This window comes from Salvelinus sp. IW2-2015, unplaced genomic scaffold (genome assembly GCF_002910315.2).
Source record: "Salvelinus sp. IW2-2015 unplaced genomic scaffold, ASM291031v2 Un_scaffold1653, whole genome shotgun sequence".
NCBI lineage: Eukaryota > Metazoa > Chordata > Actinopteri > Salmoniformes > Salmonidae > Salvelinus > Salvelinus sp. IW2-2015.
The window spans coordinates 80,452-105,179 of record NW_019943064.1 but is presented as its reverse complement, the minus strand read 5'-3'; the positions used below and the strand labels follow the sequence as shown (position 1 = coordinate 105,179).

The 24,728-nt window shown below is 43.2% G+C and overlaps 2 protein-coding genes across 3 annotated transcripts; both read right to left on the bottom strand.

Moving 5' to 3' along the window:
* Positions 1-266: 266 nt before the first annotated feature.
* On the bottom strand, positions 267-6,200 carry LOC112071590 (arrestin domain-containing protein 3). 2 transcript variants are annotated; one of them, XM_024139028.2, is made up of 8 exons: positions 5,725-6,200; positions 2,495-2,576; positions 2,085-2,232; positions 1,856-1,958; positions 1,517-1,773; positions 1,165-1,309; positions 883-1,037; positions 267-795 (listed from the first exon to the last, which is right to left on the bottom strand). In XM_024139028.2, the coding sequence occupies exons 1-8, from the start codon at positions 6,002-6,004 to the stop codon at positions 724-726; spliced, it is 1,242 nt and encodes a 413-aa protein (XP_023994796.1). In that variant the 5' UTR covers positions 6,005-6,200; the 3' UTR covers positions 267-723. The 2 variants fall into 2 exon arrangements, with proteins under 2 accessions (XP_023994796.1, XP_070295550.1); XM_070439449.1 differs by lacking the exon at positions 5,725-6,200 and adding an exon at positions 3,260-3,277 and having other exon boundaries at positions 2,495-2,651.
* Positions 6,201-12,634: 6,434 nt separating this feature from the next.
* Positions 12,635-18,618, bottom strand: LOC112071589 (toll-like receptor 8). Its single transcript, XM_024139027.2, has 2 exons — positions 18,540-18,618; positions 12,635-16,973 (listed from the first exon to the last, which is right to left on the bottom strand). Exons 1-2 carry the CDS (start codon positions 18,551-18,553, stop codon positions 13,883-13,885), a joined length of 3,105 nt encoding a protein of 1,034 aa, XP_023994795.1. The 5' UTR covers positions 18,554-18,618; the 3' UTR covers positions 12,635-13,882.
* Positions 18,619-24,728: the final 6,110 nt, after the last annotated feature.

The following is a 24,728-nucleotide window of genomic DNA, read 5'->3' as shown; positions in this document are numbered from 1 at the left end:
AGAGTGTGAGTGAGTCCTTCACAGATACACCAGTGTCTGTCTGAACACACACTAGTCATTTCACCATGTACCACATTCCCCATTCAGGAAACCCAAGACACACTAACACCTCTCTAAAAAAGTCTCCTTTCATTTGTTTCTTAGTTACTTTGTTCTAAAAGAGTCTGTGATCGGTGTTGTTTCTAGTTAAGTAGTAATAGTGGTGAGAAGACAACGGACATGTTCCAGCATATATGACCGTTGAGGAAGAAAAGCTATGGAAGTAGAAAAACAGTGAGAGAGGCATGTGCAAAATTCACTCTGAGGCTGGAGGAGATCCTGACCACTGTTTCCAACAGTCCAACAGTGGATTATCTATTTTCTTCTTCTCCTCTCCTTTCTAGTCTTAGATGTGCCACGTAATGGTCATATGTACCAGAAGCTGGGTCTAAGGACTATCTATTCTTTCTGACCAGCAGAGAACCGCGATGCTGGTCAGACTGAGGCGTCTCCTGGCCTCCCCACAGAGTGTCTATCAGAGCTGACATCCCTGCATCTGTTGATCTATGTACCCGAGGAAACTAAGGATGAGACGCAATGTTGGCTCCAGTAGGGGGCTATAGCGGCGTCCATGTTGGATCCATCTGTAGGTGACTGGCTCCAGTAGGGGGCTATAGCAGCGGCCATGTTGGATCCATCTGTAGGTATAGATGCCTGTCTGCTCTGAGCAGGTCAGTGTTGTGCTCAGCGAGAGGGGCAGAGGTCGGGTCTCCTGACCACCTGACCTCCACAGCCCGGCTCTGGGTTAGGGTCAACCTGAGGAACACAGGGGGAAGAGTAGGCTAGTTAGACCTACAATAATGTGTGTGTGTGTACGCGTGGATGTGTGGGGTGTGTGTGTACCTCGGAGTAGAGCGGTGGCGGCTGGTATCTGAACTCTGTGATGTAAGCGTGCAGTGTTCCCTGGTTCTCTTCGTTGACCTCTGACCCCTCACAGCGCTCCAGACAGCCCCACCTCTGCTCCTCTGTCACCACCAAGTCACTGTAGCTGGGGGGAGCTGTGAATACACACACAGCATAGGATTAACTTGGGAGAACACACATAAACACACAAACAGTACACAGTACACACACACACAGTACACAAACACACAGTACACGCTCACACACAGGTGTATGTCATACCCTCAGGTCTCTCTGGCCAGCTGATGCTACTACAGTAGCTGCTGATGCTGCTTGTTCGATTGGTGAATGCATGGAGGGGGATGGTCCCGATCACCAACGGCAACGATAGAGACAGGTTCAACCCCCCAGGGATGTCCACATACACCTGAGAGACAGAGAGGTAGATATTGTCTTCTTGACAGCCCAAATGATGATATACCAGAAATATAACCTTTACAGTACATGACTGTGAAGATCCTGCTAAACCAGTTCGATTTTGCGAGGCGATTTGACTGACAACACTTATTTACCATTCTACAATATGAATACATGTATTACCATATAAACTATACACCATATTATAATTCCTCACCACCAGTGAGTACTCCACTCTGATGAGTGGACAGTCCAGGATGGATGGGGACACTGGGGGTATGTGGAGTAGTTTTCCATCCCAGCTCTGGCTCTTCCCCTGGGGTAGGGTGTCCCCACGCAGGGCTGCCATCTGCTGCTGGAGCTGCCTGGCCTTTCCCTTGGCGAAGTAGGTCTGGGTCTGGCTCAGCGCTGCCTTGGGCACCACCACCCTGGACGAACAGTTCTCCACCTCTGCAAAGATCTGGATGGACTCACCTAGAAGAGGAGGAGAGGAGGAGGCTGTGAGATGGGGGTGGTATGGGAGGGGGGAATGGGACAGTGTGTGTGTGTTACTCACCTGGCGTGTATCCCTTCCTCTCTATCTTGGCGCTGAGTGAGATGGGTCCCGAGGCACAGAACCAACAACATAAGGTCTTGTCCTTAGTGCCAGCTTGAGGGGCCTATACACAGACATTTCACAAAAACTGTGAGCATGTGTGTTTGTGAGATGTGTGTGCATGCATGTGTGTTTGTGAGATGTGTGTGCATGCATGTGTGTTTGTGTATGTGTACTCCACAATCCTCACCAGCAGCAGTGGTGTGTTGATATCGATGTGTTCAAACACAGTGAACTCTTTCTTGACTTTGAAAGGCAGCAGCCATGGTCTGTAGAGCTCTGCTCTCACCCAGTACCTCACACTGCCATGCTTCCCTTCAAACGACGTGGCCAGGGGCCTGAAAGAGGGGGACAGGAGGGAAGAGAAGAGAGGGGGAGTGGGGGGAGAGGAGAAGAGAGGAAAAGAGAGGGGGAGAGGAGAAGAGAGGGGGAGAAGAGAAGAGAGGGGGAGAAGAGGGGAGAGGTCTGTAGGATTATACTTTTTACATTTCTATCTTTAGATAAGATTCCATATTTGGGGTTCAGATTTTATGTTATAGCTGTGTGTGTGTGTGTGTGTGTGTGTGTGTGTGTGTGTGTGTGTGTGTGTGTGTTACATACATCTGTGGTAGCAGGAAGCTAAAGGCGAATTCGTGTAATCCTGTGTTGAGAACAGTGAGGGCCTCCTCTGGACTGTCCTCATCTGAAATACAGGAAAACAAGATTCCAAATACCATACCTGACACACACTAATCTACACACATAGACACACACTAATCTACACACATAGACACACACAGACACACACCCACCATTTCATTTAATTGTTTCACGTTGTGCTTTCAAGTGCCTCATTCCAAGTCAACACCAAGATAATAAACCCAGTAGTAAATGCTGGACGACACATAAGCGCACATAAAAAAAAAAAAATTATAACACACCACACAAATTCACACATAATAAATGCTTTATAACACATAAAACCCAGTTATTGTATTTAATTAGAATATTACCCATTGTGTCAGGTCATAAACGCATCAAATACAACATTTCTTGTAATTTCATCCATGAACACTTCAGATACTACAGAGCACAGCAGAGACCTGAAGACACACCCAGGCTGAGCAAACATGCATCCCCTTCCACTTCCTTTATCTAAATGTTATTGTATACGTTGATGTTTGAATCTCTGATCATCTATTTTCTGCCACCTCAGCAGTCTTGCGTGTTCTCGTTTGCAGCTGAGAACATTGTGGAACATTGTGTATGTGCGTGTGTGTGTTTGTGTTGTTAAATCACACCGGCAGCGCGAGGAGAGCAGGAGCAGACTGGTATGAACCAGAATGAGCAGCGGATTTTCAGCCTGATACTCCAATGCATACATACTTAGCTTGCCATTGGAGGAAAGCTAACCTGGTCCCGCCCCTCCACCAAGCCCCTTTATGAATGGCCATGTGTTCTGTAATATGGGAGAATTTAGAGAGAGAGAGAATTTAGAGAGAGAGAGAGAGAATTTAGAGAGAGAATTTAGAGAGAGAGAGAGAGAGAGAGAGAGATAGATAGAAAGATTTAGGTATTGAGTGATACTCAGAGACAGAGAGGGAGGGAGTTTGACAGAGACAGAAAGACAGACAGACAGACAGAAAGACAGACAGACTACAGTCTAAATCTGTCTGTCTATTTGAGAGAAATAAAGAGGGACTCGAGAGTAGGTACATTCATGCATCTTTATTTAAAACCAACAACATATTTTATTTGACAAATTCCTCAATCAATCAACACACAAATACAATCAAGGTTATTACAGTGCAACAAAACAAGAAAAACATAACGTACTTACAGATCATGAACTAATAAACACTATGCTTGAGCAACAGTGGAGATCAAATCAGTGTAGGCTCTGGTCCTGGAGAGCTACAGGGTGTACCAGCTTTTGTTCCAGCCCAGCACTAACACACCTGGGTCACCTACTCATGGTCCACTATCTAGAACACTGTTGGTTCAATCAGGTGAGTTAGTGCTGGAAATAAAAATCTGAACCCCATGTAGCTTACTTGAGGTAAACAGATGATCAGCACATACATTACATCATTTACCAGCCAGCTACATAATGAACCCTACCCTACTCATTAACACTGTTTTCATAAAGGCTATTCTGAACTAAAGGGCACCGGTAGGTTATCTGAACTAAAGGGGACCGGTAGGTTATCTGAACTAAAGGGCACCGGTAGGTTATCTGAACTAAAGGGCACCGGTACGGTTTATCTGAACTAAGGGACGGTAGTTTCTGAACTAAAGGGCACCGGTAGGTTATCTGAACTAAAGGGCACGGTAGGTTATCTGAACTAAAGGGGACCGGTAGGTTTATCTGAACTAAAGGGCACCGGTTAGTTATTGAACTAAAGGGCACCGGTAGGTTATCTGAACTAAAGGGGACCGGTAGGTTATCTGAACTAAAGGGCACCGGTAGGTTATCTGAACTAAAGGGGACCGGTAGGTTATGTTGCCACCGATAGGTTACGTTGCTGAAAAGGCACCCAGTCTTCTGCTGAAGGTCTTGGTGTTGTCATATTGTGATGGATAAATGTTCGAGAAAATATGACTTCAGCCCCCACATTACCCTGGCAACAAGAGCCTGATTCGCGCATGCAAAGGTGCATTTACTGTAATATGAGATATGAGATAGGACTTGTTTGTATTGCTGTGTTACGTCAAGTGTATTTTTATTGCGCTGTATACTAACTATGGGATTGTTTTTCTTTTAAATGGAAAAATTAAACGTGTATCTTGGTGTTGTAATGCTCTGTAAAGATGCTAAATAAATTCTAAATGTATCACTTTACAAGTTCCATTTGACCAGCTATTATGAAAATTGTTATCGGCTGAAACTGAACCTCAGTAGCCTAGTAAGGTAATGGGCACTACTGTAAATGCCCTCTTTGGTCAATGCAATGATACATCAACAGTTACTATTTAGAAATGTAACATATCAGTTACTTTATGAAAGATGTGTGGCATAGGCCTGCCTACCTGTTAGGCTAGTTGTGCAGTACATAATGGAACTGTTACAGCTGCAAATTGAAGACAAAGTTGCATGCTTTAGAATTTGTATTTCCCCAGATGGAATGATGTCATCCTAGACACATATGGCAGTTTAGACCAATCAGAGGCGAAAGGGGTGTGTGTCCCCACGCACCCCCCTTCCCTCAGCCAGTTTGTGATCAGGTTTGAACCGCTTCTAACAAAGGGAGTAAACTTCAGGTTGTCATCAGCAAAACAATGTTATTGATAAAATTATAAAACAAAAGCAGTAATAAACCTCAACTTTAACCGCTTTTAGTTAGATTAGCCCTCGCTTGTGTCAAATTTTGACAACATTTTGAGATTTCTTAACTCGCTAAATAAAACGCAGAGAAGGCTTTACAAACTTCAATTCGAATAAAACACAATTACTGTAGAATCTACAGTAATTGTAATGTGTCATAATAAGACATCAATTGAGCAAATATTTATGTCGGATCTGGCCTATTAAACAGCCTAAATTGGATGCAGAAAACCTATCCTTTGTCGCATCAGGACCACTATCCCACCTGACTATGAACTGTCATTTGTTCCAATGAATGTGTGATGTGTGTGTTACGCAGTTTATGTCAAATGTAGCCCATCATCAGTCATGTAACCTACAAATGGCGTAGGCTATATTTACCAGCAATGACAGAGCTCCATAACATAGCTGGAATATGAAAATTCAGAACAACCGGAACTAGGCCTTTCCATATATACCCAATTTCAAGTTTGCCAGCACATCTCTGTGAGAATGAGTGCGTAATTATGATGTGGTTGTCCCTTACCTCTCTCCTCTCCTATTAACGTGTCGCTATGGTTTAAGTATTCCACCTCCTCGGTGTAATTCTGAGTGTAGGCAGTGTTGGCTCCGGCGTTCCGGGACTCCGTCCACCGCACCTTGGCTACGCCTCTGGCGGTTATGTTCAACGTTTTGACGCGAACCTCACCGGTGACTTCGATTATCACCCTCCCCGAGACCGAATCCCCGCCGGAGTAAACGGGGACGTTGTTGTCGTTCAGGTAGTCGAAGTAGACCGCTAAAGTTTTTACCTTGCCCAGCACCATGGTGTTAGAAAAATAGCGTCTATGAAAACTGAGAAATCATAAGGAACCCTCCGCCCACGGCCCCTCGTTTTTTGCTCAGGATAGAGGATGTGCCCTGCGGGCTGGGTTAGTGGTCCTCTCGCTGACGGTTCATATGGGTGTCAGATATTCAGGGTTACAGCAGCCGCTAAAAGCTGTCATCCTCCCAGTGCGTTCATGTCTATGGTCTCCTCCTCCGCGTTCTAGTATGAACAGCTGCTTCGTGTCTCAGCGCTCTTAAAGGAGCCTCGCCATAATAAACTTATTGGGCATGTGCGTGCAATTGCGCATTCTTTCATCCTTCCACATGTTGCTGAGTTGAGTTCATATAGATAGGCTACAGATCTCGGATCAGCTTCCCATATCCAAAAACCCAAATGCAAACCCGAAAAACATAACTGACCTTTGATCAGTGTTGGGGCAATTTCATTATTTTTGGAGAGGATAGGCCTACAGTTTCCACAACTGTTGCAATTTCATTATAATGTCCCATTCTTAAAGAGTTGATACATTATGGACCTGCAACCCTTCCTTTGCCGTGTTCCTACCCTCATGGCCGCTCTTCACTTTTGACATTTGGTCCAAAAATTGGTTCTAATGAAAGTCCTACTGGCCATATGAACCTTCTTACAGAAAATGACGATACTATAGTCCCTTACTGCCATCTACTTGTGAAAAGAAGAACAGCTAGTAAGAGCATTTCATGATAGTCAAATTATACTGAACAAAAATATAAACGCAACATGCAAACATTTAAAACGTTTTTCTGAGTTACAATCAATTGGGGTGACAGGTAGTGCCAGCACATCTAGTGGTTAGAGCGTTGGGCCAGTAACCGAAAGGTTGATAGATCGAAACCCTGAGCTGACAAGATACAAATCTGTAATTCTGCCCCTGAACAAGGACGTTAACCCACTGGTCCTAGGCCGTCAATGTAAATAAGAATTTGTTCTTAACTGACTTGCCTAGTTAATTTAGGCCATCATTTATGGATTTCCCATGACTGGGTAGGGGCGCAGCCATGGGAGGGCATAGGCCCACTCACTTGGGAGCCAGGCCCAGCCAATCAGAATGACTTTTTCCACACAAATGGCCTTTATTACAGACATAAATATTCCTTTAACCTTTACACATTTTTTAAAAGTACATAATGTTACAGATTTGCAAAAACGTATATCATTGATTAATTAATTAAATTTGCTTTTGCAAATTCATTCACGTCCAACTCCCACATTACTGGTACAGTACTGATGGTTCATTAACGTCTATAAATAGATTAAAATCGTCTTTGCAGCTTGTATTCCAAAACCGAACTTTGGAAAATTAGGAAAAACATTTAAAAAATAAACTTGATAACATGCATTCCGTTTTGTTGAACGTTACTCAAAGTAACACTGTTCTACTACAAATGCTGCAGACCAGTTGGATGACAGGTCAGTAGAACTCATTGAAGTCGCTGACCAAATGAATGATGAAAGAACTCAGGTGATGAAAATGTAAATATTGATTTCTAAACAAGCGGAGGAAGTCTCATCACTGAATCTCTCTCCGTAATCAAGACCTCTATCTGCAAACAATGATGGACAAGTTTGAGACCGAAAGGAGCAAGTGCGACACTCACGTGTCCAAAATCAGTACTCTCAGCGCTCAAGTGGACTCTACAATACAGCAGAATACCACCCTTAGGTACAATCTGGTGGAATTCCAGAATGGTCACGCGCTACAGCGTGACTACCCAACCAAGCAACCAGAGTCCAGCACTCAAAGGAGTGAAGACGATAGGTTTCAGACTTTGCCTCCCGCAAGTGTCCCTCAGTCTTCTCCTCTTGGCCATTCGGCACTGAGTAATATGGCGCCTCTTCGCCAGCTTCTCCTCTTGGCCCTTCGGCCCCAATTTCCCCACAGGATGCCGCCCGCTTGGCGGAACGCCTTGACAAACTCGCCAAGAATTTCCCCACCTTTGACCACGTTCCAGGTCAGCCAAACGATACTGAGACATTCCTAGCTGACTTAGAGGACGCATTAGCTGGCTACTCGAACCCTACGGGTTCTGACAGGGTTTACCTGTTGAAGCGATGGTCAAATAGACACGTGACGAGGTTCATTTGTCTACAACAGCAACACGTGCTAAATGACTGCGCTAAACTTGCCACAGCTTTGAAATTAGAATACAGTGGTTCTGTGGCTCGCAAACACAATAGCTCACTGGCTAACACTGTCAAACAAGCTCGGAACGAACACCCACAAGCTTACTATCATAGGCTTCGTTCAACTTACTTTGGCCTACTCAATGAAACAGGAATGGAAGGGCTGTTACCATTCAAACAAATGTTTCTGTCAAACATGTATCCCACCTTCATTACCTACTTGGGCCCTGCAGACCACATTGGCTTGCCTATCTTACAACTCAGAGAGCTTGCAAGGCATCAAAAGCTTGCAATGCTAAGAGCCCTGACCACTCAGTTTTGAAGTTTGACCAGGAGCACTCACTCCAGTTAGAGGGTGAATTATCAGGTATTGGAGTGTTCACAGATGACGCACAACAACGGTTTCTACCATGAAACCACAAATCCAATAACCTCCGCGGTCAAAATAACTGTAAAGTACGTCGCCATCGAAACGGCTACCGCTACAATTGACCTGTTCGCTCCGTTCCTGCACCCAACCCACAAAAATTATCAGATCACAAGGGTAACAAAAGGTTAAAGGACAATCAAAACGTAGACCAATGTTCTCTAGAAGTTCCATTACATGAAGCGAGAAAATTTGAGAAAAGGGTAAAAGATAAGTCACAAGGACTAGACGGGGAATTGCCGGACACCAGGTCCGCAGGATTTAACACCCTTAGCAAGGATGTTAAAATTCTAATTTCTCCCGCTCTCACTCGAGACCCTATCCAGGACCCGCTTGATCAAGAAATATGGCCACAGGCTTTGTCTATAGACTCAGATACAAAGTTTGCGAAGAAAAAGGTAAAAAGCTTCGTTAAAGCCAAGCCCATTCAAAATCCATAAAATCAATCTGCGTTCACCTTTAACAGAAATTGCACATCACGTCATTGCGAACGACCACTCCACTTTGTGGGGAATATGACCACTAAACGTTTGATGATCTCAAAAGGGCTTTGAAGCCAACTAAACGTTGGTTAAAAGTGGAACGATGTGACACTACATTTCAAGGTTTCACTCAGACTACCTCATCCCCTCACATTGAGAATCATGCTGAAACTACACTTCCAGGACGTATCACTCGTTCACCCTGTGTATGTTACCAGCCTCGAATCTGAACCCCTGCTACTCGGAGCAGACTTGATGGATCGGTTACTCCCACTGATGGATTGGAAAACCAACCATTTATGGTCACATGTCACAGTGCCTTCTCCACTGACCACACTGTCTACCCCTAACGCTAGCTGCAACGCAGTCATCCACGAGGGGTTTCTGTCGAAAGCACCCCTTGGGAAAAAGACGTTTCAAAACCTCTTGGTGCAGAATCTGATCCAAGGAGATATTACGATATCTCGACACATTCCATCAGCAAACCTGATGGACCATTCTGTTCATGATTTCGAGACAGTTGTCTCTGTGGATGACTTTCCTTTTCCTTGCAGTCGTACAATACTGTAGTTGAGATTAACTTCTCTTGCCCTTCGGACACTTCCGCAAGCACTGCGGCCATCAAAGCAAGAAAAACATCAATGTGCAGTGTACTAATGGCGCCAGTCCAGCAACTGACCCGATGACTCCCACTGGTGAAACACTTTGCGATATCACAGACAGATATCCTCATCTCAGTTCGCAGGTACTGAAGAGGTTGCCACACGCGAACACGGTGGTGACTGACAGGCCTTGACAGCCACTGAGCGTTTTGAAGCACAAACACCAGGAGATTTGGTTGAAAGGTTACAACCATTCTCATAACAACGCGGCCGCTGACATATGGTCCAACCTTTTTGTTTGTGCCTCGGATACCAACACCACCCGCTGGTGGGGTGGTCCCGAGACACAAAGGGGGGGAATAGTAGCCCAGACCCATGATGAGGCCGGTGGGGGGGGGGGGGGGGGGGGGGGGGGGGGGGGGGGGGGGGGGGGGGGGGGGGGGGGGGGGGTTGAGACTACACCGTACGGCATAAAACAAGTCTAGTTGTTGCAGACAGGCCCCTAGACGGGGATAATCTTAGAACACATCTAAGATATTACTGAGGTGTACCACACTGGTCGTAAAATAAGTCAAATTGCTAATGATAATAACGACAGAGTTAGTAGTCACTCAGATTGCAACACGTGTAGGGGAATCTCCAGAACACTCTTCTGATGGTCAACACACATGCCACTAATAAATAGAACCCTCCATTCAGGAGGAAAGATATTAGAAGTCATGAACCATGATCACACAGCATACAACTGGTCCAGTGCTTATAGAGTACTTCCGTCGTGAGGTTATCTCCTCCGTGGATAACATATGAAATAGACTTCTTCATACCTATCGCCACTACAATAGTGGAAGACACAGTGACTTGTAGTAAAACCACTACAGACTCCCTTGATACCAATTCTGACCTATCCACAGGCATTGAACTGAAAATTACCTGACTATGTCAGACTCATTCTGAACAAGTTGTAGTCTACCAGGAGACTTGGTTTTCTTCCCTTGACATGTGCGTTTGTGTAAGCATAAACGCACATGTACAACGGAACATCCAATTAGGATCTATGCCAGGATAAAATTGTGTAAAATTGAAAATGTACCTTTAAAATGAGAAAATTGTCTTCCCTGTAAAGTTTAACTAAGTCAGTAGCCACGCCCAAGTGAATAGACATTGGTTGGAAATGATGAACCAACCCCTTTTCTACATTTCTATAAAAGCCCCCGTGACCAAAAGTCACTGTTGAAAAGGGTTAATTTCAACTATACAGGCCAGGAAACATGAGAGCTTGTTACAGGTATGAACTCTGAACTATTGATCACCTAAATAAGTGCATACTAAACTAGCATATATCAGATTGCAGCTGAACATATGCGCAAATCTAGTATGAGAACACTGACCGACGAGGACGAATCTCCAGAGAGAGATGAACCTCTCAGACCACGTGAACCTCTCACACGACGACCCGGATGATTCCACAAAGAACATGGCGACATAGACTGGGCAAACCAGAGCCTCACATCACCAACTCAACTATCGAAGCCAGCGTCACGTAAATACAATGCATTACTTTTCCGAATGAATGATCGTTAGTGGCATATGTATAGCTTCCCAGGTCCAATAGAGACCCATGTTCCTTAGCCTTCCTTCCAAACCCCCCTTCTCTTCTCTCTGAATTTACCTTGTTACGACCACACTGTTTTGTATTGTTTAGTCCACTAGGGACGGTATTTTACTGTATAATGTGATTATGTATTGTATATTCTGTAATTGTTAATTAGTTAGTAAATAAATAATTGAGCCAATTGGTGTATGGATGATTTATAGTAAAGGCTGGGTTCGTGCAGATAGCCAAGAATTTTACAACATTTGGAATGAGAACTGATAAGGTAATAAATAAATAATTAATAGAAGACTAATTGATCAGATATTAAAACATCTGAAGAGTTATATTCGGAAAATTATAACTTTGTAACCTGAAATTTTCCGTGGTGCCCTGACTTCCTAGTTCATTAAATTTACATGATTAGTTTAATCACCTAATAATAATAACAGAGAATTGATTTGATAAAATAACAGCCAAAGACACGACACCACCCACCCACATGTATGCCCACACACACATACACACACACATAGCCTATTGTAAGGGATGCATGGTTTTCTGTATAATATAAATACATTTTATATAATATAATATACATTTCTCTAAGTTTCACCATCATGGTAAAGCCCTACTTATGTTGTTGCTTTGGCAAAGTCATTTCTGAAAATGATTATTTATTTCATCAGAGATTAATTTACATCAACCCTTTAGGTCAATCCTGTTACGTGAACTGAGTTCTCATTTTAATATGGTGAAACTATTCCTTTTTAAAGACTTTTTTCAAAAGAAGCATTGAATATCTACACTCTAATGAAAAAAAGGGCTCCAAAAGGGTTCTCCGGCTGTCCCCACAGGAGAACCCTTTTTCGTTCCAGGTAGAACCCTTTTTGGTTTCAGGTAGAACCCTTTTGGGTACACAATACCCCATAATGACAAAGTGAAAACATGTTTTTGACATTTTTGCAAATTCAATGAAAGTGAAATACAGAAATATCTCATTTACATAAGTATTCACACTCCTGACTCAATATATGTTAGAATCATGTTTGGCAGTGATTACAGCTGTGAGTCTTTCTGGGTAAGTTTTTAAGGTGCCCTTCTTTGCAAGGTATTGGAAAACCTCCCTGGTCTTTGTGGTTGAATCTGTGTTTGAAATTCACAGCTTGACTGAGAGAAATTACAAATAATTGGGTAACACTTGACACCCAACGGTCCTAACCATGACATAATATGTCATAACAGCTGACAAACGGTGTCATAGCCTGTTATAACCCACAAAACCTATCACACAAGGCAAAACATTCCATTACACCAGTACAACAGTACACTTATGTTATACATATATTTTTTAATTGACCATATTAAATTAGCATTGTAATTGTGCACACACTGATGTCAGACATGCACCTTCCCCAATGCTCTGTTTGTTGATGACTGGGATGAATGCAGAAGCAGATTTCAGGAACAGGACAATTCACCCTCTATTTATAAGGGCATGTACATGATAGGCCTATCTGGCTTAAATGATTATATGGTCATAATTATTATCGTTTTTCATGCATGATTGTCTGTGTCCCATCATATTCATTGGCCCTCATCACAATATTACAAATATTCAATCACACTGTTGCACGCTTGTATCGGATGAAAATCCACTCCAACTTGCTGAGGATGACAGAATTTGAGTAGGAGCAATTCTAACCTAATTAATCTGACTTCCTTATGACATGAGGCTAGAACCATGAGCTGATCCTTGCAATCATAGTCTAGTAATAAATAATTCAGTCAATTTAAAGCAGAGGTATCAGTGTGTGTATCTAAAATAATACAATGTGTGTAATTCATTTGACCAATAAGCCATATCAACAGTCAATAAGTATCGCTGTGAAATATGAGGACTGCAGTCATGTATCAATTTACAATGAATCAACATGTATTACAATAAATCCAATAAGATGCAATTATCTAAAAGAAGAAACCGTATAAGTTGTCTTGGTAAAAGGTCAAACAGTCTAAGATAACAACAATACTGCATGTATAGCCATACGCAGGTATAGCTAGGAGCTTGGAAAATTCAAATTACAATATCCTCAACGTTTAATTAGCATCACTCTGGTGGCCGAAACAGAAGAAGGAAAACATCGCAACTCTCTTCTAACCAAATCACCTTGCAATATTATGGGAACAACCATTCTGCTCCTCTTCTGATACAGCCATCAGACCAGCGACCAGATTAGGACAACGTCTCTGAAAAGGAGAAACCATAAAACATGCAATAGGCCTACAGAGAGTCATATCAACATGTTCAGCTCTTCATATGAACTTTAGAAAGAAAGCAGACATAAAAATACATTGAGAACGCCTACTCCAGTTTTATTTCACGCCTCAAGGGCACTAGGAACTTTGGTGCGCCACAGGGAAGCTCCTGGGGAGGGTGCGGGTGAACCACACACTGTGCTTTGATGCCAGCAAATCGCCGATGTTGCCTTCATCACAGTCTTCATGCTCTCTCCACATTTAATATTCAAAATTATACAGTAGTCTTAGGTCACCCATATCCTTAACTTTTACTTTCTAAGAGTCATAAGTTTCTCTAATGTCTGTAGGTTCACCGCCCAGTGAAGTATGTGCTGTGTAGGGATGTGTGAGTGCCTATCTGATCTTTCCGAATGGTTCTCTTCAGGTGGTGCCAGAACCATCGCTGGGCAGCTGGACTGGCATCCGCGGGCCACTCCAGAACACTGCGCCTGCAGAGCCGCCTGCGCAGGTGGAGGATGCGTGAGCGTTGCAAGACCTGGGGCTGCAGTAGCAGCAGCACCATGGCGTCCACCCCCTCCTCCACCAGCCGCTGCTGCACCAGCAGGGCAGCCATTTTGACTACACCACGCAACAGGAAGCCTTCCGTCAGCACAAACACAGTCTTCCTGCTCTGCCGCACGCTATTGGACAGGTTGTCCATGACAGGCGTACCCAGTGTCCAATCACGCTCCTCCAGGCAGAGGGATCGTGCCCTCTCTCCACGCTCCTCTAGCTCCACCCTTAGATGGTTTAATACCCAATCAGATGCCAGCGGGTCTGCGGTGTCATACATGACAAAGGCGTCGTAGATAAAGTCTGTGGGCACTAAGCGACGGTGATGCTTCATCTTGGCACCACAGTAGTCCAGAATATAGGACAGATCCCAGTAGAACAGGTGTGCTGTGAGAGATACCAACAGAGTGAGAATGATGAGAAATGACATGATGATGCAGAAGTCCATTGCGTTTTCATCGTTCACACACTCCTCTATGTCATAGCTCAACACAGACTTGCCCCTCCTCTCCACGGGCATGTCACATGTCACCTCAGTGGCCAGCAGAGGGAGCTCCACCTCGTTTCTCCTCATCCACAGATGGAAGTCCAACAGGTCACAGGTGCAGTGGAGCGGGTTGCCCTGTAGGGACAGCTGCTGGAGGTGGTTCTCTGCTCCAGACTCAAACGTGGTCTGGTTGATGAGCTCCAACAGGTTGAAGCTGAGGTCCAGCACATACAGGCTCCTAGCGCCCCTGAGGAAACCAGGCGCCAGCTGGGAAATTCTGTTATGGCTCAGGTCCAGAAACTTTAGTGAACTGGTTAAAGCACAGACCACCTGCTCCAGTTTGTTCTTACTCAAGTCCAGCTCCTCCAGATGCGGTAGTTTAGTGAGCGTCTCCCAGTCAAAGACCTTCAGTCGGTTTTTACTCAGAGACAGGCGTCTCAGGGTCTTAGGGAAGTGTTTGTAGACCTCAGGCGGTACACGGTGAAGCTTGTTGTATGACAGATCCAGGGAAGTCAGGTTTTGGAGCGCCCTGAAAAGTTCATAGTTCTGGCATATTTTCCACATGATGTCTAGGCGGTTGCCTTGGAAGTTCAACTCCTGCAGGGAGCTGCTTGAGATGTTGTTATGAGTGAGGGTGCTGATCTCGTTCCAGCTCAGGTTCAAAACCTTCAGAGAACCCAGGTTTTCCATGAATGCTAAACTGTGGTTTAGCCCTGCCACCACAAAGTAATGATTATTATGACTCAGGTCCAACACCTCCAGTTGTGTTAGCTCACTGAATGCATGCTCATAGCGCAGGTAGATCTTATTCCGGGATAGATCCAAGTACTTAAGTTTGGGGAAATGTACAAACTCACTACCGTTGAACATGTCTCCAATGGAGTTAGATGACAGGTTGAGACAAGCTGTGTTGTCCAGGCCTTGCAGCATATCAGGGTTTATGTGGAAGATGTTGTTTCTGCTAAGGTCAAGCACTGGACCGTATGCAATACACTGTGGCTTAATGTTAGGCAGATGGCGACGATAGAGTCGATCCTTGTGTACATAAGGCCCAAACCTGTCTCTATTCACCTCATAGCCACAGCTACACCCACATATTGACAAAACATATTCTTTCTTAGACAGGAAAGCAAATTTGTTCTCAGAGAGGCCAACACTGGACAAGTTGTGGAACATGCCAAACAATGAGAGGTTTGTCTGATATATAAAGTTAGTTCCCAAATTGAGCACAGACAGGTGAGATAAATTGTAAAGTGGGTTCAAGTCATTTTTGTGAAGAGTTGAAAAAACATAGTTTTCTAGGTGTAATGTCTTCAGAGATGTCAGGTTGGAAAAGTTCATAGAGAGCTTCAAGTTGTGGGAATATGAAGATTGTCCAGGGTGATTGTAAGACAAGTCCATCACCTCTACGCCAGGTAACACAGAGAGGAAGTCCCCATTGGCTATCTCACCAACTAGACGGTTGAATGAAAGGTACAGGTAGCGTAAGTTGGTGAGGTTCTCAAACCAGGAGGACTGTAGGTGATCTAGAGAGTTTCCGGATAGTCTCAGCTCCTGCAGCTTGGATAACTTCCTGAAGGCATATGGGTGGATCTGTAGTGCCCCATTGGATGTATTACAGGGCGAGCAGAAAAACGGGGTGTTAGAACACACAGGGCAGTTACCTGACAGGCCCAGAAGCCTCAGGCTAGTGAGGCCATTAAGATCATGCTGGTGAATGTGGGTGATAGTGTTCTGTTTGAGTTTGAGCTGCTGGAGGGATGGCGGGAGGAACTGGGGGACACCTATCAATCTGTTGTTTGACAGCGATAAACTAGCAAGGTAGGTGAGGTGGGAGAAAGTTCTGTTTTCGATGACTAGGGGTCCATTACAGACACTCCCGTAGTCGCAATTTCCAATTAAGTGGATTGTTTCTAAGAGTCTGACATGCATGAAGTCGTTTGGCCTGATGGTTTTGATGCAGTTGAACTTCAGGCTCAGAAACCGCAGCCTGGACGGAAGGGCACTTGGCACTGCAGAAAGACCATTACTATCGAGGAGCAGTTCCTTGAGCTGATCCAGCATGGAGAATGTTTGGTTCTCTATTGTCAGAGGATGTTTCTGGGGGTTGAAGTTATTGCTAAGGTCTAGTCGAGTCAGGTTTCGGAGGTTCCTGAACGAGGTGCCGGAGAGCTTCTTGATCCGGTTGGAGGAAAGGTCGAGCTGTGTGGCATTCCGGCTGATATCCTGGGGTACCTGGAGTAGCTTCCTGTCCGAGCAGTCAAAGGACTCTGATTGGTTGAGAGAGATGACATCGCAGGGTAGTTTCCTCTGAGCCCAGGTCCTCCCAGAGCAGGAGAGGGAGAGACACAGCAACACCAGGAAGAACAGCAGTCTCTGAAAGGCAGGGGAAAGGGGAAACCTGTGGGAAGAGGATATCATATGAATATTGATTGAAAATATCTGATTCCAAAAGTAGTCTCGGTTCTCTGCAAGAGGGGAGTGAGAGGTAAGACAAAATGATATACAGTATAAGATGACAATGGCACAGATAGTATTGCTATAATCTTAGAGTGCTTCAGCTTAGGTTATCAACTTTTTAAATATTGGATTGTGAGTAGGCTACAGTGGAGGCTGCTGAGGGGAGGACAGCTCATAACAATGGCTGGAATTGAGTATAATGGCTAGAATTGAGTGCATGGAATGGTATCAAACACATGAAAACCATGTGTTTGATGCCAATCCATTTACTCCATTCCAGACGTTATTATGAGTCGTCCTCTCCTCAGCAGCCTCCACTGGTTGGCTACCTGATGTCTCTCTCTGCGGCTTACTGAGAGGAGGGAGATGATTGCACAGTCAAGAGCAATGGGACATTTGTATAATTAATTGTATAGTGCTTTGTAAGTATGTAACAGGTTGAAACTGTTGACGTGTTGAACGCAGACTGTGTCAGCGTCAGGTGTTTGTAATTACCAATTAAGGGTGTGCTTTTGGTATAAAAGCTGTGTGTTATCGCTCATTTAGGGGATACCTTTGCTACTGTTCAGGCTGGCGTGCCCTGGGAGGACGAGGACGTAATCGTAATCCAAATTCTACGGGAAAATAATTGTGTCTAGGGCAAGGTGTGCCCCTCTTCACTGCTGGCTGCTTTCATTCTCCCTTGACTCGCCTTCCTTATTATCTGATGGGTATATATTTATTGTGTGTTGACGGAGATAATCAGAACTTAAATATATTGTGATACATGAAGTGATTATTGAGTATTTGTGCTGATGACGAAACTGAGATTATTCAACTATTTTGTGCTTCTGGTCAGCAGTGAACGTTTGAAACACTAGCTGCTGAAGATTGTGTCAATGATGAACATACTTGAACTCTTTTCCTGAAAATAAAATGTATTTTGTATCTGATATCTGGCTGGTCATTCCCACATTCCACTTCCTGACGCAAAGAACCTATGTGTTTTCAATTAGTCCCGAGGACTTCTCCTCTCGAAAAAAAAAAAAGTCAAGTTTGTGTAGTAGGCCTACAGTGAGGGGAAAACATTTATCATTATCTTACTTCTGCTTTCCTGAACAAAATCTTTTAAGGTAGCTTTTAGTTCAAGATTTAGCTAATTGAATTTGCCATATATATTTTACTTATTAATTTATACATCTGTAAATAATGCATAGGTGTACTTAAAACGTTTAAGTATATACAAAAACAATACTGTGAAGTGCCCTGTAAGGAAATATTTAACGTGATGGTTCATGTGTGCCATGTCATAGGGAGAGCAGTTGGGCTGTCCATCCATTGTTGAATGATGTTGCGATGTATCAACACAATATTTCAGTTTCCTCATATCGTAGAAATGTACTGGTCATAAGGAACCATAAAACTCTTCAATTAAATTAAAGGTACTTTTAAAAGTGAGCCAAAATATTAAGATTATCTTATTTAGACATCCAATTAATTTCTGATACACAAATGTCTTGGTACTTACCAGTGTTCCTTCATAGTGCTCCCAGAGAGTCATCTGGAGCCTTGCTGGTTGTACTTCCACATCGAGAGTGTATTCTGAGTATTTTGTATGAGTATTCTGACCTTTTTACATGGATGTTGAAACTTCCTCTAAGTGCATGGTATGTGTGTTCTGAGGTCAAGGTTGTGCAAAGCATCGCATCAGGCCCCAGCCACACAGACATTGATTAAATGCTCAAGGAATGCACTACGAATCTGTTTAATCCATCAAAATGTTAACTCTCTGTTGTCCGTCAACGTATGACCCCATAGAAAAACCATTGTCTCTGTCAGTTTTTCTTGGTGTGCCCGGGACCTCTCTGTACAATGTACTCCCACCCCCTTTAGTAATATCTTTGTTCCTCTATTTAGAAAAGCGGAATGACCCTTGGATGATCTCACCCCAACCCAACCCCGTGATTGTGCATGTAATTTGTCCACCACAGAGGAAAAAGATTCTACAGATTGTCTTTATAGTAAGAACAGTTTTAGAATTGTGATAGGTGCCTTTCTTTGGTTTGAAATATGTAGCTTGGTTTTTGAGGTTGATAGAGAGTGATTAGGGGTTGGAACTAAAGCCTACCCTGTAACTCCTCTGGACCAGGGTTGTAAGACCACAATACATGGCTCCAGGGTTGGGTAGGTTACGTTCTAAATGTTAGTTACTAGTTACCAGTGAAATTGTAATCAGTAACGTAACTTTTGGAATACCACAACTCAGTAACGTAATCTGATTACTTTCAGTTACTTTTGGATTACTTTTCCTTTAAGAGGTATTAAAAGACAAAAAGGATCCATCAAACTAATTTGGTGTGTCGTAGTGGTCTCTGACTTTTAGTCAGACTCTCAGGTGGAACAAACTTGAGCCTTTTTTCAAGGCTGATTTGAATGTCAGTGAGAACAGAATGGTGTCAATGTATTTCTTTCACAAACATCCTTTCTGAATTAAAAAATAATCAAAAAAGTAATCTAGTTTTGTAAAATGATGTGTAATCTGATTACACCGTCCAACTCAATGCTTACTTGCAGGTTCCTTCTCGACAATGCAACACCAATAAGACATAAAAGATAATACAAACATAAAGTAAATGGCTCAGTAGCCTTCCTGTATTATACATTTTAGCACCTTTTTTTCCTAAGGGTATCTTGAACCTAAAATGGTTCTTCGAAGACGCTTGGACCTTCTTTTTTGATATTTTCAGTGGTATTGTTAACAAACACACCCCCATAAATAAAATGAGAATTAAAAACAGGTTCAGCCCCTGGTTCGACCGTGATCTTGCAGAGTTACTCCACCTCAAGAATTGCATTTAGCGAAAGGCTCGGCACATGCACACTCAGGCTGACTGGGCATCGTTCAGGCAAATGAGAAATAAGTGCACTCAGGCTATCCGGAAGGCCAAAGTTAGTTACTTTAAGGAGCAGTTCTCTCTCTGTGGGTCTAACACCAAGATGATCTGGAAAACGGTTAAAGACCTGAAGAATAAACCCTCCTCCTCACAGCTGCCCATGTCCCATAATGTTGATGATGTGGTTGTTACTGACAAGGAGCACATGGCTGAGCTCTTTAATCACCACTTCATTAAGTCAGGATTCCTATTTGACTCAGCCATGCCTCCTTGCCCGTCCAACATTTCCTCATCTCCCACCCCTTCTAATGCCACTATCCCCAATGCTTCTCCCTCTTTTCCCCCTGCCCCGTTACAAAGTTTCTCCCTGCAGGCGGTCACTGAGTCCGAGGTGCCAAAGGAGCTCCTTAAACTTGACCCCAAAAAAACATCTGGGTCTGATGGTTTAGATCCTTTCTTCTTTAAGGTTGCTGCCCCTATCATCGACAAGCATACCTCTGATGTTTTTAACCTGTCTCTCCTTTCTGGGGAGGTTCCCATTGCTTGGAAGGCAGCCACAGTTCGTTCTTTATTTAGAGGGGGAGATCAAGCTGATCCTAACTGTTATAGGCCTATTTCTATTTTGCCCAGTTTATCAAAAGTGTTGGAAAAACTTGTCAATAATCAACTGACTGGCTTTCTTGATGTCTATAGTATTGTCTCGGGTATGCAATCTGGTTTCCGCCCAGGTTATGGCTGTGTCACTACAACCTTAAAGGTCCTCAATGATGTCACCATTGCCCTTGATTCTAGGCAATATTGTGCTGCTATTTTTATTGACTTGGCCAAAGCTTTTGATACGGTAGACCATTCCCTTCTTGTGTGACGGCTAAGGAGTATTGGTGTCTCTGAGGGGTCTTTGGCCTGGTTTGCTAACTACCTCTCTCAAAGAGTGCAGTGAATAAAGTCTGAAAATCTGCTGTCTCAGCCACTGCCTGTCACCAAGGGAGTACCCCCCAGGCTCCATCCTAGACCCCACACTCTTCTCAATTTACATCAACAACATAGCTCAGGCAGTAGGAAGCATCCATTTAAATGCAAATGATACAGTCTTATATCAGCTGGCCCCTCCCAGGATTTTGTGTTAAATGATCTACAACAAAGCTTTCTTAGTGTCCAACAAGCTTTCTCTACCCTTAACCTTGTTCTTAACACCTCCAAAACAAAGGTCATATGGTTTGGTAAGAAGAATGCCCCTCTTCCCACAGGTGTTATTACTACCTCTGAGGGTTTAGAGCTTGAGGTAGTCACCTCATACAAGTACTTGGGAGTATGGCTAGACAGTGCACTGTCCTTCTCTCAGCACATATCAAAGCTTCAGGCTAAAGTTAAATCTAGAATTGGTTTCCTCTATCGTAATCGCTCCTCTTTCACCCCAGCTGCCAAACTAACCCTGATTCAGATGACCATCCTACCCATGCTAGATTACGGAAACATTTATAGATCGGCAGGTAAGGGTGCTCTCGAGCGGCGAGATGTTCTTTATCATTCGGCCATCAGTTTTGCCACCAATGCTCCTTATGTGACACATCACTGCACTCTATACTCCTCTGTAAACTGGTCATCTCTGTATACCCGTTGCAAGACCCACTGGTTGATGCTTATTTATAAAACCCTCTTAGGCCTCCTTCCCCCTATCTGAGATATCTACTGCAGCCCTCATCCTCCACATACAACACCCGTTCTGCCAGTCACATTCTGTTAAAGGTCCCCAAAGCACACACATCCCTGGGTCGCTCCTTTTTTCAGTTCGCTGCAGCTAGCGACTGGAACGAGCTGCAACAAACACAAACTGGACAGTTTTATCGCTATCTCCTCATTCAAAGACTCAATCATGAAAACTCTTACTGACAGTTGTGGCTGCTTTTGCTGATGTATTTCTGTCTCTACCTTCTTGACCTTTGTGTTGTTGTCTGTGCCCAATAATGTTTGTGCCATGTTTTTGTGCTAGTACCATGTTGTGTTGCTACCATGTTGTCATGTTGTGTTGCTACTGTACCATGCTGTGTTGTCATGTTTTGCTGCCTTGTTATGTTGTTGTCTTATGTCTCTCTTTATGTAGTGTTGTGGTGTCTCTCTTGTTGTGATCTGTGTTTTGTGCTATATTTATATTGTTTTTATTTTTTATTTTTTTAATCCCAGCCCCCGTCCCCGCAGGAGGCCTTTTGCCTTTTGGTAGGCCGTCATTGTAAATAAGAATTTGTTCTTAACTGACTTGCCTAGTTAAATAAAAATAAAATTCAGCTGTCTCCATAGAAGCAAGATACTGTATATCGTTCAAATGAACATGTGAAGTGTGTAGTGACACAGAAACATGCTTGCGTAATGATAATCCTCAAACATTTTGTATTTGTATGTATTAAGAATCCCCATTAGCTGCCTTCAAGGCAGCAGCTATTCTTCCTGGGGTCCAAACAAGATTAAGGCGATTACATCATAAAACAATAAAACAGTACATCACACAACACATTATTACACACTACTCTACCACTACACATGTTCCCAATGTTTTGTACACTCAATGTACGTCAACGTGTGTCAAATATATACAGTGGGGCAAAAATGTATTTAGTCAGCCACCAATTGTGCAAGTTCTCCCACTTAAAAAGATGAGAGAGGCCTGTAATTTTCATCATAGGTACACTTCAACTATGACAGACAAAATGAGAAAAAAAATTCCAGAAAATCACATTGTAGGATTTTTCATGAATTTATTTGCAAATTATGGTGGAAAATAAGTATTTGGTCACCTACAAACAAGCAAGATTTCTGGCTCTCACAGACCTGTAACTTCTTCTTTAAGAGGCTCCTCTGTCCTCCACTCGTTGCCTGTATTAATGGCACCTGTTTGAACTTGTTATCAGTATAAAAGACACCTGTCCACAACCTCAAACAGTCACACTCCAAACTCCACTATGGCCAAGACCAAAGAGCTGTCAAAGGACACCAGAAACAAAATTGTAGACCTGCACCAGGCTGGGAAGACTGAATCTGCAATAGGTAAGCAGCTTGGTTTGAAGAAATCAACTGTGGGAGCAATTATTAGGAAATGGAAGACATATAAGACCACTGATAATCTCCCTCGATCTGGGGCTCCACGCAAGATCTCACCCCGTGGGGTCAAAATGATCACAAGAACGGTGAGCAAAAATCCCAGAACCACACGGGGGGACCTAGTGAATGACCTGCAGAGAGCTGGGACCAAAGTAACAAAGCCTACCATCAGTAACACACTACGCTGCCAGGGACTCAAATCCTGCAGTGCCAGACGTGTCCCCCTTCTAAAGCCCTGTCTCTTATACACATCTAGATGTGTATAAGAGACAGGTACGTCAACGTGTGTCAAATATATACAGTGGGGCAAAAATGTATTTAGTCAGCCACCAATTGTGCAAGTTCTCCCACTTAAAAAGATGAGAGAGGCCTGTAATTTTCATCATAGGTACACTTCAACTATGACAGACAAAATGAGAAAAAAAATTCCAGAAAATCACATTGTAGGATTTTTCATGAATTTATTTGCAAATTATGGTGGAAAATAAGTATTTGGTCACCTACAAACAAGCAAGATTTCTGGCTCTCACAGACCTGTAACTTCTTCTTTAAGAGGCTCCTCTGTCCCTGTCTCTTATACACATCTAGATGTGTATAAGAGACAGGTCCTGGAGTGGCCTAGCCAGTCTCCAGATCTCAACCCCATAGAATATCTTTGGAGGGAGTTGAAAGTCCGTGTTGCCCAGCAACAGCCCCAAAACATCACTGCTCTAGAGGAGATCTGCATGGAGGAATGGGCCAAAAAACCAGCAACAGTGTGTGAAAACCTTGTGAAGACTTACAGAAAACGTTTGACCTCTGTCATTGCCAACAAAGGGTATATAACAAAGTATTGAGATAAACTTTTGTTATTGAACAAATACTTATTTTCCACCATAATTTGCAAATAAATTCATTAAAAATCCTACATTGTGATTTTCTGGATTTTTTTTTCTCATTTCGTCTGTCATAGTTGAGGTGTACCTATGATGACAATTACAGGCCTCTCTCATCTTTTTAAGTGGGAGAACTTGCACAATTGGTGGCTGACTAAATACTTGTTTGCCCCACTGTAAGTAAGTTGAAAACATTGTATGTTAAAAGCACTGTGTGTGTGTATACTTCCACAGCCTTTTTTGGGGGGGGGGGTAAGATGTCCAAATAAAAATGTCTAGTTGAATGAACATATGAGGCAATTTGAGCAAGCACATCATTTTAAGTTGACTGAATTCTTGCCTGTATTTTGTCATGTTGGAGCTAAATTTGGCCAACTAATAATGTTAAAGTCCCAGTGCAGTCAAAAATGTGATTTTCAGGTTCACGAAAAGTTGAGTCAACTAAAAAAAGTCTGTGAAACCACTATGTTTTGGTATTTGTTTCATTAGTCCACTGTTGATACAGTCCCAGAATGTTTTGCATGTCAGCAGTCAAGTTGTCAAGATATTGGACTTTTAAGAAGAGTGTCTCACGAGACACAAGACCAACCAATTATTTATTTTTTATTTCACCTTTATTTAACCAGGTAGGCTAGTTGAGAACAAGTTCTCCTTTACAACTGCGACCTGGCCAAGATAAAGCAAAGCAGTGTGACACAAACAACAACACAGAGTTACACATGGAATAAACAAACATACAGTCAATAATACAAAAGAAAAAGTCTATATACAGTGTGTGCAAATGAGGTAGGATAAGGGAGGTAAGGCAATTAAAAGGTTCACGAAAAGTTGAGTCAATGACAGCGGTCAAACCAA